The sequence below is a fragment of the Primulina eburnea genome, chromosome 1 (genome assembly GCF_022965805.1).
Source record: "Primulina eburnea isolate SZY01 chromosome 1, ASM2296580v1, whole genome shotgun sequence".
NCBI lineage: Eukaryota > Viridiplantae > Streptophyta > Magnoliopsida > Lamiales > Gesneriaceae > Primulina > Primulina eburnea.
Window position 1 is genome coordinate 61,613,255 of NC_133101.1, and position 14,876 is coordinate 61,628,130.

General features: G+C 27.7%; 1 protein-coding gene across 1 annotated transcript; it reads right to left on the reverse strand.

Moving 5' to 3' along the window:
* Nucleotides 1-11,503: 11,503 nt before the first annotated feature.
* LOC140838027 (uncharacterized) lies at nucleotides 11,504-14,108 on the reverse strand. The gene is made up of 6 exons (XM_073204116.1): nucleotides 13,970-14,108; nucleotides 13,645-13,688; nucleotides 13,223-13,378; nucleotides 12,977-13,135; nucleotides 12,222-12,325; nucleotides 11,504-11,868 (listed from the first exon to the last, which is right to left on the reverse strand). The coding sequence occupies exons 2-6, from the start codon at nucleotides 13,675-13,677 to the stop codon at nucleotides 11,796-11,798; spliced, it is 525 nt and encodes a 174-aa protein (XP_073060217.1). The 5' UTR covers nucleotides 13,678-13,688; nucleotides 13,970-14,108; the 3' UTR covers nucleotides 11,504-11,795.
* Between the last annotated feature and the right edge of the window lie 768 nt (nucleotides 14,109-14,876).

Consider the following 14,876-nt stretch of genomic DNA (forward strand, 5'->3'; position numbering starts at 1 on the left):
GTTCTCCACTTTTATATATTTTTGGTTTAAATTAATATTTATTACTATGCCTTTCGTTTTAACTGTCAGAGCGCGCCAATTTCTATTCCTGTTTGTTGCCATGCGCAAGCTCTGTCTGCCATCGGCTCACAGACAATATATATATATATATATTCGAGGTAGGTTTTGTTTTTGTTTCTGTTGGAAAACAGTTCATTATTATGTTTGATAAATTCTATTATTTAGAAAAACAATCAAATGAAATGGATGTTCGCATGGGCTTAGCTCAGTTGGTCAGCAGCAGTAAATCTTGGAGCAATGACCAGAGATCGAGTCTCGCAAGCGGTAGTGGGAGCTCCTTGTGTGCGGCGTAGCATAAGGTCTAGCTGCTGCTGGTTGGTTGAGTCATCATGATTTACCCCCTCACAATCTTGTCGGGCCGGGAGTGAGGGGCGCCTAAGATGAGCGATTTCACCTTTTGGAGCAATCGAATGAAATGGATGGTGCACTGAAATTTGTGCTTTTGTTTGATGTTTTTTAAAATGCCAACTATGTTGTTAATTCAAAATATGACTCATTAAATTTTATTTTTTTTAATTTAATTAAAGAAGGGTGTCAAATCTAACAACGAAAATGCATATGAAGTGTGTGATCTATCTATGAGTTTAGTCTTATAATTTGTTAAAGTTTGATTTTCATTCGATAGCTTTGATTTTTTTGTTTTGGTCATTTTTCAATGTAAGTCATTAAATCTATTATATATTACTTATTTGACACTAATTCTTCCTTACATGGCTCACATATGTTACAAATAAAACTATTGTTTACACACATTAAACATATGTTCACCACGACAACACATTAAAAAAGATTTCACCGGAAGTCAGAAAATCTATTCACCATGACAACACATGATATTTTAAAATATGAGGAAAAAACTTTTTACTTTGCTTAATTGATTTTAATATAGGTTTTATTATTATTAGATTGGTTACCTAAAAGAATATTGATGTCAAAAAACAAGATTCATTGAATTCTCAGTAGTTTCGTGTAAAGAAATACTAAAAAAACCAAGTTATTTGATGAAAATTAAACTTGAACAAGCTACATTACGAAAATCCAAAATACACCAACTTACATAACAAAAATACTAATTTTCCCGTCAATAATTACTCTATTTTATAGAGTACGCTTTTTTTATTACTAGTATTTAACCCGTGCGATGCACGGGATGATATTATTAAATATTAGTCAAAATTGAATTGATATTTAAATTAAAGATTAATATAATTATAAAAAAAATAAAAATAAAAACTATTTTTTCGCTAATTTTAAAAAAAATTAAATACAACTCATGTCGATTAATTTTTTTGGCTAATAATCACTATCATATATCAAAATTTTAGACTGTGATAGCTTAAGACAATGAAATAATGTTTATCGTATTTATTGTATCGATGTCGGCTACCAACCTTAATACATATTTAAATCTTTAATTGTCGAGAAGCTATATATTATTATTTTTTAACATGTGATCAAAAAATATTTTAAAATCACATTCAATAAAATTAATGAGAAATATTTTTTAAAAAATTCAGTAATTTCGTCTAAATCCATATTCACAAACAATTTTGTGACATGTCACGTATTTGACACATTTGAATGATAACAATAATTGTTTCATCAATATATTTATCCAAATGAGTTGTGATTTTATTTACAAAATCTCTTCATAATATACACAACTGCCTATTATTTCGAAAGAAAATTGAAACATGTGATCATAAGTAAATTATGTATAAATCAGAAAAATTATTTTATTAACATTTACTATGTGTATTCCAAAACAATGCGGGACATTTTATACTATCATGTATCAGTGAGCTTTGTAATATAAAAGAAAATTATCACATTAATAATACATAAAAACTTAAATTTTGTTCAAATAGACGAATAATATTTTTTACTTCTCGATCATAAAAGATATATTTCAAACTTAATGTCTCTCGTTGTTTGCATATGTAGGTAGTTCATAACAACGAATAAATCTAAATTTAAACGAACATTACATCTTGGAAATATTCAATTCATATATGGTGCTGAAAAGATGAGTCATTTTAGAATTCAATTTTGTAGTAGATAAATTTAGAAAGATAAATATGATAAAATAGGTTTCTAATATAATATACAATATTGCATTATTTCATAATTTAAAATTCAAATAAGACATCCCAAGGGACAAAAATTATATATCGGATGCTTTTGACAGAATTATATCATACATTAACTATTTCAAATTATGGAAATCTCGAATTGCATGCATTATGTGTAAAACATTTCTGATTATTGCGGATAATATACATGTTTATTGAGAGTAAGAATTTTCTTTTGCTTTCTTATTTGAATTTTTAAGAAGACAATTCAATATATACAATATACATATGGTTTTGGAAGAAAACTACAATGCATTAATTTTTTCAAATTAAGATAATTTCGAAATAATATGTATTTGGGATAAAAAATTTAGGATTATTAAATGGCAATTTAGTGTTCATTGGAAAACCTTGTTGTAATGATAATTTTTAACACTCAATCGATTTTATTTTTAGAAAAATTAAATAAACTAATTAAATATTATATTTTTTTAATAAGTAATTTGAGCATGAAATTACTTAAAATAACAAAATTTATTTTTTGAATGTTTTACCTCATTAGTGATACTGAAGATTGCAATCATTTGTATTTTAAATTTATTTATGCAGTTTTTAATTAAACTGATTGATATAATCAATGCAAAATTTTAACGTAGTTTATGTTTTCAATAGAGATTAGTTTCAATTTGAATAAAAAATAAAAAACACATAATACATAAATTATATTTGAATCAATATAAAAATAAATTAAATTCAAATTTGAACTAACTGAATTGATATAATCAATGCAACCAATAATTGAAGTTGTCATTTATTGCAATACACATATTTCAATAGTCATGATATATATTTATTTTTTTAGAAATGACATTTTGGCGGGAAACTACTATTTTTAGTAAAAACTCTGCTTTTATATATACTAGTTTTTCACCCGTGCGGTGCACGGACAATTATTTTTTCTAATTGATTATTAAAATTAGTATATATGATAATTTATTTACTTTCTCGATAACTTGACTTTTTATCAAAGTGAAATGTTTATTGTTTTCATATACATATAGATCTTAACAATGATATACAGAATAAAAGAGTCATTTTTTGTATTTTGGCTGAGAATTAATATCACGCTTGTATTAGACAATGAATGACATAATTTGTATCAATTATATTGTATTCACATATAAATTTATGTACCATGTAGAAAACAATAACTGTAACAAAATAAAATGATAAACATGATACAAACTTTTAATGTGGTTTTAATTTCAATAAATAATCTAAATTAAAATACAAATAAACTAAATGGATTATAGATCATACAATTAGAAAACAAAAAGAAATTACAGATTTTGAAAAATTTCTTTAAATATAACATTTGTCGTTGAATTTTTCGGGTTGCTATCACTATCACATATCAAAATTTTTAGACTCTTAGGATTCATAACTCTGGATACAGCAACGCACGACTGACCATGACTAAAAACAGGGTTATTTAAAAAATTCCTATATGAGACAATGATTGCCCCTGACTTTTGTTGATTAACATTGAATATAATACAATCAAATAATACTGAACTATCTTTGTTGAAATTTAAAAGGAAGCCTTACATAAGAAGACATCAATGACATTCTTGGAATAAACACTTTATGACATGCATTACTTCCAGTAAGAATTTTTCCTTCCAAACATAGTTTCCGAGCCTTGTCACGATCAATCTAGTGTCATTGCATAATTCAAGAGAATGAGCTATGTTGAAGATAAAGTAATAATTCTAAAAGAAACATTTATAATGATAACTCACAAAATAAATTTATTCAAGTATAAAAAAATACTAATTGATATTTAATATAAATTTATTTAACATGAATTATTAATAATAACCTACTAACAACTCCATAATCAATTTTGGCCTTGAAGTAATTTAACAAACAAAATTTTCCTGTTAAGTATGTCAAATTACATACATATATTTTAATTCTAAATATGTTAATTAACAATTTTTTCTTGTTTATATTATTTTGCATGAATAAAAAAACAATAAAAATGATAGTTTATATTAAATTGACTTACAATTATTTTTTAATCATCTATAATAATTCGAGAATTGTTGGTCTAAGATTAAAGTTAATATATTGAAGAGAAAAATGATTTTATACTATCACTGAAATAAATATATTAGATCTCAAAAATAAAACCAAATTAAAAATAGTTCATCTAAAATATAGATGAAATTTGTTAATTATAATAACCTTACATCTATATATATGTGTCATTAATTTTAAATTAATAAAATAATTTCAGCTGAGCACAATTTTTGAAACATGTTTCAAAATTTCAGAATTAATATGTAAATTTTGAATAACAATTTGAATTTGGTTTATAATTTCCAGAATGGAATTTTATTTCTGGATTTGAAATTTGAAATGTAATTTAATTTGGTTTGTAATTCCTAAGAAAGATTCAATTTTCAAGCAGTTATACATACATACATTAATATACAATTTTAATAATGAATTAAATATTTTTAGACATTTATTATAATATATATTACCACATTTTTCGTTTATTTCTTTTTTTAGAATGTCATTTAGGCGGGAACTTACTAAATTTAGAAACAACTCTGCTTTTATATATATATATATATATATATATATATATATATATATATATATATATATATATATATATATATATATATATATATATAGATATAGATTTTTAACACTCAACCAATTTTATTTTTAGAAAATTTAAATAAACTAATTAAATATTGTATTTCTTTTTAGTAAGTAATTTGGGCAGTAAATTACTTAAAATAGCAAAAATTATTTTTGGATGATTTACCTCATGAGTGATACTGAACATTGCAATCATTTTTATTTTAAATTTATTTATACAGTTTTTACTTAAAATGATTGATATAATTAATGCAAAATTTTTTAATATAGTTTACTTTTTCAATATAGTTTAGTTTTAATTTGAGTAAAAAAATTAAAAACATATAATACATAAATTACATTTGAAATAATATAAAAATTAATTAAATTCGAAATTGAATTAAATGAATTGATATATTCAATGCAGACAATAATTGAAGCGGTCATTTATTGGAGTGCACGTATGTCAATATTGATGATAAATCTTTCCTTTTTTAGAAATGATATTTTGGCGGGAAATTACTATTTTTGGCAAAAACTCTGCTTTTATATATATATAGATATAGATTATTCATATTATATTTTTACATAAAATAATAATGAATTTCAATGAATTTATCCAAAAGAATAATACATCTGACTCCGTTTGGACAAGTATTTATAAAACGTTTTATAAAAGTAATTTTTAATAAAATATTTTAAAATAAATATGTGTTTGAAAACTATTCTATTAAAACATTTTAATATTTTAAAAGTAATGTGTTTTGATTTTTATTTTTGTCTTCCATTTTAAAAACATTTAAAAAAAATTCTCAATTTTTCTTTAAAAACTATACTTGAAGAACACCTTTTAAAAAATATTTTACGACAATTTTATAAAAACACATTGATTTAACTAAAATTTTACCTTCTTTGAATCTTCAAATATTTGGGTCGGATTGGTAAAAAAGGGTCTGCAAAGACGAAAATAAAGTTAGGGGCGTCTGAGATGTTTGCGACGTGACTTTATGATATTTAAGTCAGAGCTCCGATCATGAATACAGAGAGCAAGGAATGTAACCGTATTAAGAAAGCAAGAGAGCGAAAGGAAGTATACCTAATATTTATAGGAGCATGATGAGTTGATTAATTTGCTCAAGTTGAATCCTTGTTGAGGTAGAATCTTGCCCATGATAGGAGACCGCTAAGTGTAGGACCATTAGAGATTTTCAAGTATTTTCAATATTCGCGAGATACGACAAATCTAGGGTTGCATTTAGTTAATGGGCTTTGGTCGGCCTTTCTTCTTGGTATAACTGCGCGCTCGGCCACAAGCTCATGTTCATGGGCTATGTCCTGACTCTTGGGCTTGCTTTTTCCTGGGCTGGACCCTAACTCTTGGGCTCGGTGCTTTCACCTGGCCCACATGGGCTCAACTACATATTCATCTTTATGGGCTCAGACCATCTTAAGACTAGTGCAAGGTTTAGAACTTTACGAGATAAGGTCGAATCGAGTTTATTAGGGTGAATGGCCTCGAATCAGTCCAAACTCAATAATTTTAGGGGCTATCAACGGTACTCTTTTTTTTTATCTAAATGAAATACGAAGTTTACACCAAGAGTCTGGCCGGATCCCGATTCATGGCCAGCGTGTCTTTTGTGTTTGTTATGTGCTTGTTCTGCAGGTTGACATGGCTCAACGGATGACCAGGATTTGATCCGAGTGACTGTTCCTCGTGGTCAGGAATGAAGTGCTGAGATTATGCCAGAGCGGAAACGTTTCATACAGACTGTTGCTTCACTCCCTGCGGAATGAACTGGAAATGATATGAAAAATAAAAAGACATGAACTAGAAACTTGAAATTTGCAGTGTTCGCAATTGTCGAAGTTGTTTGTGATGTTCTTTCTCTGCCCGTTGATCTTTTTTTTTTAAAATTCAGACTCTAGTAAGTTAATTTTCTTCAATCCCCACCTTCACTTTTCACGATCTTTTTTACTGACAATCATTATGTGTTTGCCCGCTATTAATCCATTCAAATTACATTGCATAACTAATGGGATTTTCTTCAATTTCTTGTCTAATTATTTTATCGGGCTTGGACTTTTTCAAAAATATTGGATCTAATTTTATGTTTTGTCCAAACAACTTTAGAAGTCATAATAAAAGTTGGAATTTCTATAAGGGCAAGCTCCACCACCAATTCTGCGGGATGTAGACGGCCTCCTCTTGGCACGAGAGCCCAAGATAATCTTTTCTTCTGCGTTTCTTCTCTCGATTAGAAGATAGACCCATTTCGCGAGGACATTGCAAAAATTATCAACCATGATAATAAAGAAATATATATATATATATATATATATATATATATATATATATATATATATATATATATATATATATATAAACAGAATTTTTGCCAAAATAGGAAAGTTCCCGCCAAAATATCATTTCTAAAAGAGGAAAGATATATCATGAATATTGAAATATGTATATTGCAATAAATGATCACTTCAATTATTGTTTGCATTGATTATATCAATTCATTTAATTCAATTTATAATTTAATTAATTTTTATATTAATTCAAATATAATTTATGTATTATATGTTTTTTTTATTTTTTTTATTCAAATTGAAACTAAACTCTATTGAAAACTTAACTACATTAAATTTTTTGCATTGCTTATATCAATCAATTTAATTAAAAACTATATAAATAAATTTAAAATACAAATGATTGTAATGTTCAGTATCACTCATGAAGTAAATTGTTCAAAAAAATATTTTGCTATTTTAAGAAATTTCCTACCAAAATTACTTACTAAAAAAGAAATAAAATATTTAATTAGTTTATTTAATTTTTCTAAAAATAAAATTGATTGAGTGTTAAAAGTTATCACTATAACAAGGTTTTCCTATGGACATTAAATTATCATTAATAATCATAATTTTTTTTATCCCAAATACATATTATTTCGAAAATACCTTAATTTAAAAGAATTAATGTATTGTAATTTTCTTCCAAAACCATATGTATATTGTATATCTTGAATTGTCTTATTTAAAATTCAAATAAGAGAGCACAAGAAAATTAAAAGAGATAGATTCAAAAGAGTTTCAAATGGATATTAAATTACTCTCAATAAACATATATATTACCCTCAATAATCAGAAATGTTTGACACACAATACATGTAATTCAAGATTTCCATAATTTGAAAGAGTTAATGTATGGTATTATTCTGTCAAAGCATCCAATATATAATTGGCAAAAACTTGTGTGAGACAGTCTCATGGGTCGTATTTTGTGAGACGGATATCTATTTGGGTCATTCATGAAAAAATATTACAGTTTATGCTACAAGTATTACTTTTTATTTTGAATATGGATAGGGTTGACCTGTCTCACAGATAAATATCCGCGAGACTGTCTCACAAGAGACTTACTCTATATAATTTTTTGTCAATTGGGATGCCTTATTTGAATTTTAAATTATAAATAATCCAATATTGCATATTATATTAGAAACCAATTTTATTCTATTTATCTTACTAAATTTATCTACTCCAAAATTAAATTCTAAAATAACTCATCTTTTCAGCATCATATATGAGTTGAATCCTTCAAAGATGTGATGTTCATTTAAATTTAGATTTGTTCGTTGTTATGAACTAACTACCTACATATAGAAACAACGAGACATTAAGTCTGAAATCTGTATTTCATGATCGAGAAGTAAAAAATATTACTCTTCTATTTGTAAATTTTTTTAATTATTACGTATTACTAATGTGATAATTTTCTTCTATATTACAAAGTTCATGGATACATGATAGTATAAAATATCCCGTAATTAAAATGATTAAACCAATTCTAAAAAAAAGTATGCATCTTCTTAGAAGATACCTTATAAAATTTACTGACATTGTTTTAGAATACACATAGTAAATTTTAATAAAATAAATTTTCGGATCTATACATAATTTACTTATGATCAAATGCTTCATTTTTCTTTCGGAATAATAGGTTGTTTTGTATATTATAAAGAGATTTTGTATATAAAATCACAACCCATTTGGATAAAGATATTGCAATTATTGTTATCATTCAAATGTGTCAAACACGTGTCATTTCACAAAATTATTTGTGAATGTGGATTTAGACGAAATTACTGAATTTTTTAAAAAGTATTTCTCATTAATTTTATTGAATTTGATTTAAAAATATTTTTTTATCACATGTTAAAAAATAATAATATATAGCTTCTCGAAAATTAAAGAGTTAAATACGTATTAAGGTTGGTGGTCGACATCAATACATTAAGCACGATAAATATCATGTCATTGTCTTAGGCTAACACAATCTAAAATCTTGATATATGATAGTGATTATTAGCCAATAAATTTAATCGACATACGTTGTATTTAAGAAAGTCTTTTAAAATTAGCGAAAAAATAGTTTTTATTTTTATTTTTTATAATTATATTATTTTCTTCAATTTAAATATCTATTCATTTTTTTACTAATGTTTAATAATATAATCTCGTACATCGCACGGGTTAAATACTAGTTAGGATAAATGGAAAGAAAAATGTACTTAGTATTATCTTACTTTTTTTGTTTGGAAAAAATATTCTCAATGCTACAATGGTCATGACTGATAAGTCATTGTCCTTGCCAACGTAATACAGAAATAAAATATAATGATGACAATTAGCACGTCGGTTGTCGTTCTAAACCAAGAGGAAAATCCAATCCCAAAATATTAGACTTTCACGTCATAAAGACCTTCAAATTTATTTATTAATCATTGTCGTAATCGATAAAAAATTAACAAAATTTCTTTTTGAATTGACGAACATCTCACTCATAAAACTCGTATGTCAAAATCAGTTGCACCTATAGGTAAACCAACAAGCAATATGTTGTAATGTAAAATAGAATAGTATTCCCATAATTGTGATAGAAAAGGGTTTTTGTGCGATCCATATATATTTTTGAGGAGTATGTCTCATGTGAGATCGTCTCACGGATCTCAATCTGTGAGACGGATCAACCATGCCCATATTCACAATAAAAAGTAATACTCTTAACATAAAAATCAATATTTTTTCATGGATTATCCAAATAAATATCCGTCTCACAAAAGATGACCGTGAGACCGTCTCACACAAGTTTTTACCATTTTTGAGTCGTATCACGGAGCCCAACCCCAAGAAAGTAAAGAATCCAAGTAATTGAACATACTAACAGTATTTATCCACAAGTATCATTATTACTTATTCATTAAACAAAAAAAAATTATTTGTCTAATAATTGAGGTGTAATACATTTCCCTTACAATTGTACTAATTATAGTGAATTTCAAATCTATTATTGAAGTTATTTTAAATCCATTGAGATGTGTGTGATTACTTAGTAGAATATTAATTTGAGTTTCTTCGATTTAACTTATCTAAAAATGAAATAAATTCGTAATTATAGATCTCAAATTGTCTCAATCCATATACAATATTTCCTTCTCCTCTTACTTTTATTTTATTTTATTTTATACATACAATTTGGTAAGATGAATGACTGTTGTATAGAGACAAACGAGTAGCTAGTTATTTCTCGTATGTAGATCCACTCGAAGTCTCAAAACCAAACCCGATCAAAAGCGTATCAAACTAATCCACATACATATATATTTACAAAAATAACCAAACATTTGAATTTAAATAAACCAATTATTTTGAAAAATAACGCATATTATTACACATGGCTTCTTCGCTCGCGATATATGAGTACATATTAAAAAATTGTTTTTAATATTTTTTGAATTCGAAAAATATTATTTTTAAAACTAAAACTGTAAAAATATTTTTTATATTAAATTTTTATGTTATGAGTTATATAATTATTTAACTCGAATATTTTATTTTATTTAACAAAAAATAATCTCTCGATATACTTGTTAAAAATTTTGATTTTTTTAATTAATCGATTATATATATATTGTGATGAATATTTTTGAGTGTATTCTCCCTCTATATTGGATTTTCTATTTTATCGATAAAATCACTTCAAACAATGTAAAGTTAATTGTGTTAATTACTTGTTAAATTTTTTGATTTTTTTAATTGGTTATATATATTGTGGTGAATCTTTTTGGGTGTATTCTCCCCCTATATTGTATTTTTTATTTAATTTTTTCCCTCAGTTTTATACATTAGATTTTGTATGCTCAACATAATCACTTCAAACAATTTAAAGTTAATTGTACCAATTTCAACTATTGTATATTTTAAAAGAGAAAATGAAGATTGTCATTATTTGTAGGAGCCATAATTTTTGTTGGTACGATGACGAAATTACATGAAATTAATGTAATTGTTCGTAAAACAAACTTTTATATCAAGTATATTTGTCGAATATTGATTAAAGATTTCGTAGATGACAGAAGATAATTTATTAAAAATATGAAAAAATCTTGAAATACATGTTTGATAACACGTGACTTAAATTGATGATTAATTTAATTCTAACAATAACTGACAGACTTATTAATTTGAATAATATTAAGAATGAACAACTTTTGGGTCGACTTTCAATCTATCTTTCGTTCGTTAATTTTAAGTTTTAAGACAGTGAAAAAAGATACTGCTCAGATGAAGAAGAAAAACCTCACTAAAAGGATATTAAAGAACAATGATACTTGAATGTTGTTTTTAATTAAATAGATGCAATCTATTTAAAATTATATAATATTGTTTAAAATAGTGAATTATGTTTATTCAAAGCCAAGCCAACTTTCAGACGGATTTAAAGTATAAGCAACACACTGCCTATAATAGAACACAAATTTCATAATAAGGTTTGAAGTTTGAACTCACTGCCATAAGAACATTGAAGTAGAAATTAACATGGCGCATGCATAGCTATTCACTCCATACTCTTCTAAGTTATCAAGACCCTTGAAAATCACAGGGATTTGGAGTCATAATTTGTTAGTCCAACCACCACCATGACGAACAGCTGAGTTAATACTTCTCATCTTCTGAATCATCCTCATCATCCTCGTCCTCAGAGCAGACATCGGGGGCATTTAGATACCTTGTACATTTGACCAAAAAAAAACCAATAAGAGAAGACAACACATGCAAGAAGACAACACCCAAAAAATGTAAACATGCTTCATTTTAAAAAGAGATGTTAAACATGCAAACATTCATCCAACATCTGAGCTCGCGCACTACCGAGGCACTCCACCTAAGTAAAATAACTAGCCAGCACAATCACAATCCCCATCACTGAAATTTGCAAACACGACACAACTTTTAAGATCATTGTCAGCTGCGATCAACGCATCCCTAGTAACTACTAGAATGTACGACTTTCCAACCAAGACATACTTAAAGCAAGAATGTATAGATTCCCATCCAATGACAAAAGAATAAAAGAGTTACACATCAAGGTACCATTCGTAAAAAGGGTGATCAGTCCCAATTGGAGATGGACCAGGTAAACCATCTACGTGGCCAGCTGGAATCGTAATTTCACAATCGCCATCCTAAAAATGCATAACAAGATTAACTTCCAAACTTCATATGCCAATAAAAGGATAAATAAAGATAAAAAGTAAGCCTTTGAGGATGCATTTATATTCCTCTTTCGCCTATTCAAGCCCTACTCCAAAATTATGGCGAGTGATATTAGTTTCAAACTTGGTCGCTGGCTCCACTTATGCTTAGGGCAAAGCCTCGCTCTAGCATCAGACAACATCAATCCGTAGCGAAGAGAATCTTCACATATTTAATCAAAAGCACCCTGCCAAATCATCCGGCCGCAAGAATACCACCACATTTTAAAACAATATTTAGATCGTATTGACCTACATATTCCTGCTTTGTCATCTATGTCAACTCTCTGCAGTTTCATCTCTTATAGTTAATTGCTTGAAAATGTGATTTATAAATTCACAGAGCTCTCGTTCAATTAACAAAAGTAACGAGCACCTGTTTTGAAGAGCTAAAAAATTAGTTAAATCCAAATCCATGATGAACACACGGGGTTTTATTTCATTCGATCTTTGTTCGAATTTCGTGCCCGACACTAGTGGCACTGGAGATTGGTATTTCAAGATTGTAAACCAGGAAATTTCGGCCATCGCCGTCAACACAAGACATATCATTGAACATTCAAATAAACCAGGAACAATGACCTTGATCTCGCATAGCAATACATTACCCCGACAATAAACACCTCGAAAAAGACGGCGCTCATCATTTTCGTCCCTCTTTGCCCAAAATGTCAAGCAGAAAATAGCACCACCAGATACACGGTTAACCTTGACAACCTTATCGAGAACGAAATTCTTTCGCTGTAACCAACCAAAAAATACGCAAACAAAACCATTACCAGTATTAAGCAAACAAGGCTATTAACAACATCAAATAATTTCTCTAACTTTTTTCTTATTGTAGAAGTTTAAGGCCGTTTCCGCTTTGTCATTGATATGAGCTAAACCACCGACATGAAACTGCGTCGTCCCTCCACCGCATATAGCTTTTCTTGGATCTCCACAGCATATAGATTTTCTTGGATCAAAATATTCATCACATAACTGTCAACAAATTTAAACAAAGTATAGTTTGCCACATTCATGTCTAAAGATGGGGTGTGCGTGTAAATTAAAGATGATCACAAATAACTGTCAAATAATAATACAGTAAAAGACTCAAGTGTAAACTATTGTATATACTCATAGCCTAGTAAAAGAATACTATAAATTCGTCTTTCCCCAATTCATGTGCATGTGCATCTTCACCGGGAAAGCTAAAAGATCCAAAGGATCGAATCACATGGATTAGAAAGCAACGAACAACTTACATCACGTAGCTCTGAGTATGAAAACGATCCCATTGGATGAAGCCCTGCAAAATTAGGAACCAGTTCGTTTGAATCCACTCTCTTTGATTCTCCACGCTTCATATGCACACAAATCCAATTTTTTTGTTGGGGCCCTAGGTCTCGTAAGGAAATTTGGATGAAAAAGTTTTCAAACATTTACAAAAGCAAATTGAACACATCAGAAACTCAAATTGTATTTTCTATTCTATCTCGGCTAGCGTAGCATAAATTCCACACAGAGTGGGTTAAAACAAAAACAAAAACAAAAATAAAACAAAGAAGGAGAAGAAAACCAAACATTTACCGCCAACTATCACCGGATTTGGCCTGCGAAGCGGAAATACGAAGAGATCGAAGGGGAGATACGATCCCGATGGGCGCCCTAACCCTCCACGCGTTCTGTTATCCAGGTCTTTTAATAGAAGACGTGGGCCGGATTTGGGGCAATGGGCCATAACAGATGGACTCGCTATTAATATTATTTAAGAGTAAAGTTCGAATTGACATGGATTTCAAAATTTTGATTTTTTTATTAATCGGTTATATATATTGTGACGAATCTTTTTGGGTGTATTCTCCCTATATATTGGGTTTTTTGTTTTAATTTTTTTCCTATATTTTATGTATTAGATTCGTATGCTTAACATAATCACTTCAAACAATGTAAAGTTAATTGTACTAATTTCAACCATTGTTTATTCTCAAAGAAAATATGAAGATTGTCATTATTTGTAGTAGCCATAATTTTTGTTGGTTCGAGGACGAAATTACATGAAATAAACACAATTGTTCGTAAAATAAACTCTATATCAAGTATATCAATTATATTTTTGATCTAAAAATAAATACATGCATAACGTGACCTAGAACTACCCTGAAAAGAGGATAGAAAAAGAAGAAATAAGATACTAGATTTAGGGATGTTTTTAGTATTTTCAATTAATTGACTCCCAAAATTAAAACATAATTTCTTGATCTGGTTTTCAACTTCAAATAATTTAATTTCCCCTTATTTTCGTTTTCTTTTTTTTTCTATTTTTAAATAGTAATGTTTTAAATATTTCATTTATTTAACTTGGAAATTCAGAATGTAAGGTTTCAGAGAGCTGTAAAAATAAATAGTCAACAAAGTCATATTTTAAACATCTAGTAATTATAAGTCCTTTTTTAGCCCAAAAAAAAAATGTGCCACTTTGTTTAAAAATTACTTA

Excerpts from the sequence above, each read along its gene's own strand:
- LOC140838027 (XM_073204116.1), bottom strand. The coding sequence starts at position 13,677 with ATGGGATCGTTTTCATACTCAGAGCTACGTGAT. Across the intron at positions 13,379-13,644 it reads CATACTCAGAGCTACGTGAT|TTATGTGATGAATATTTTGA; the intron begins GTAAGTTGTTCG and ends ATTTGTTGACAG. Across the intron at positions 12,326-12,976 it reads TATTGCTATGCGAGATCAAG|GATGGCGATTGTGAAATTAC; the intron begins GTCATTGTTCCT and ends ATGCATTTTTAG.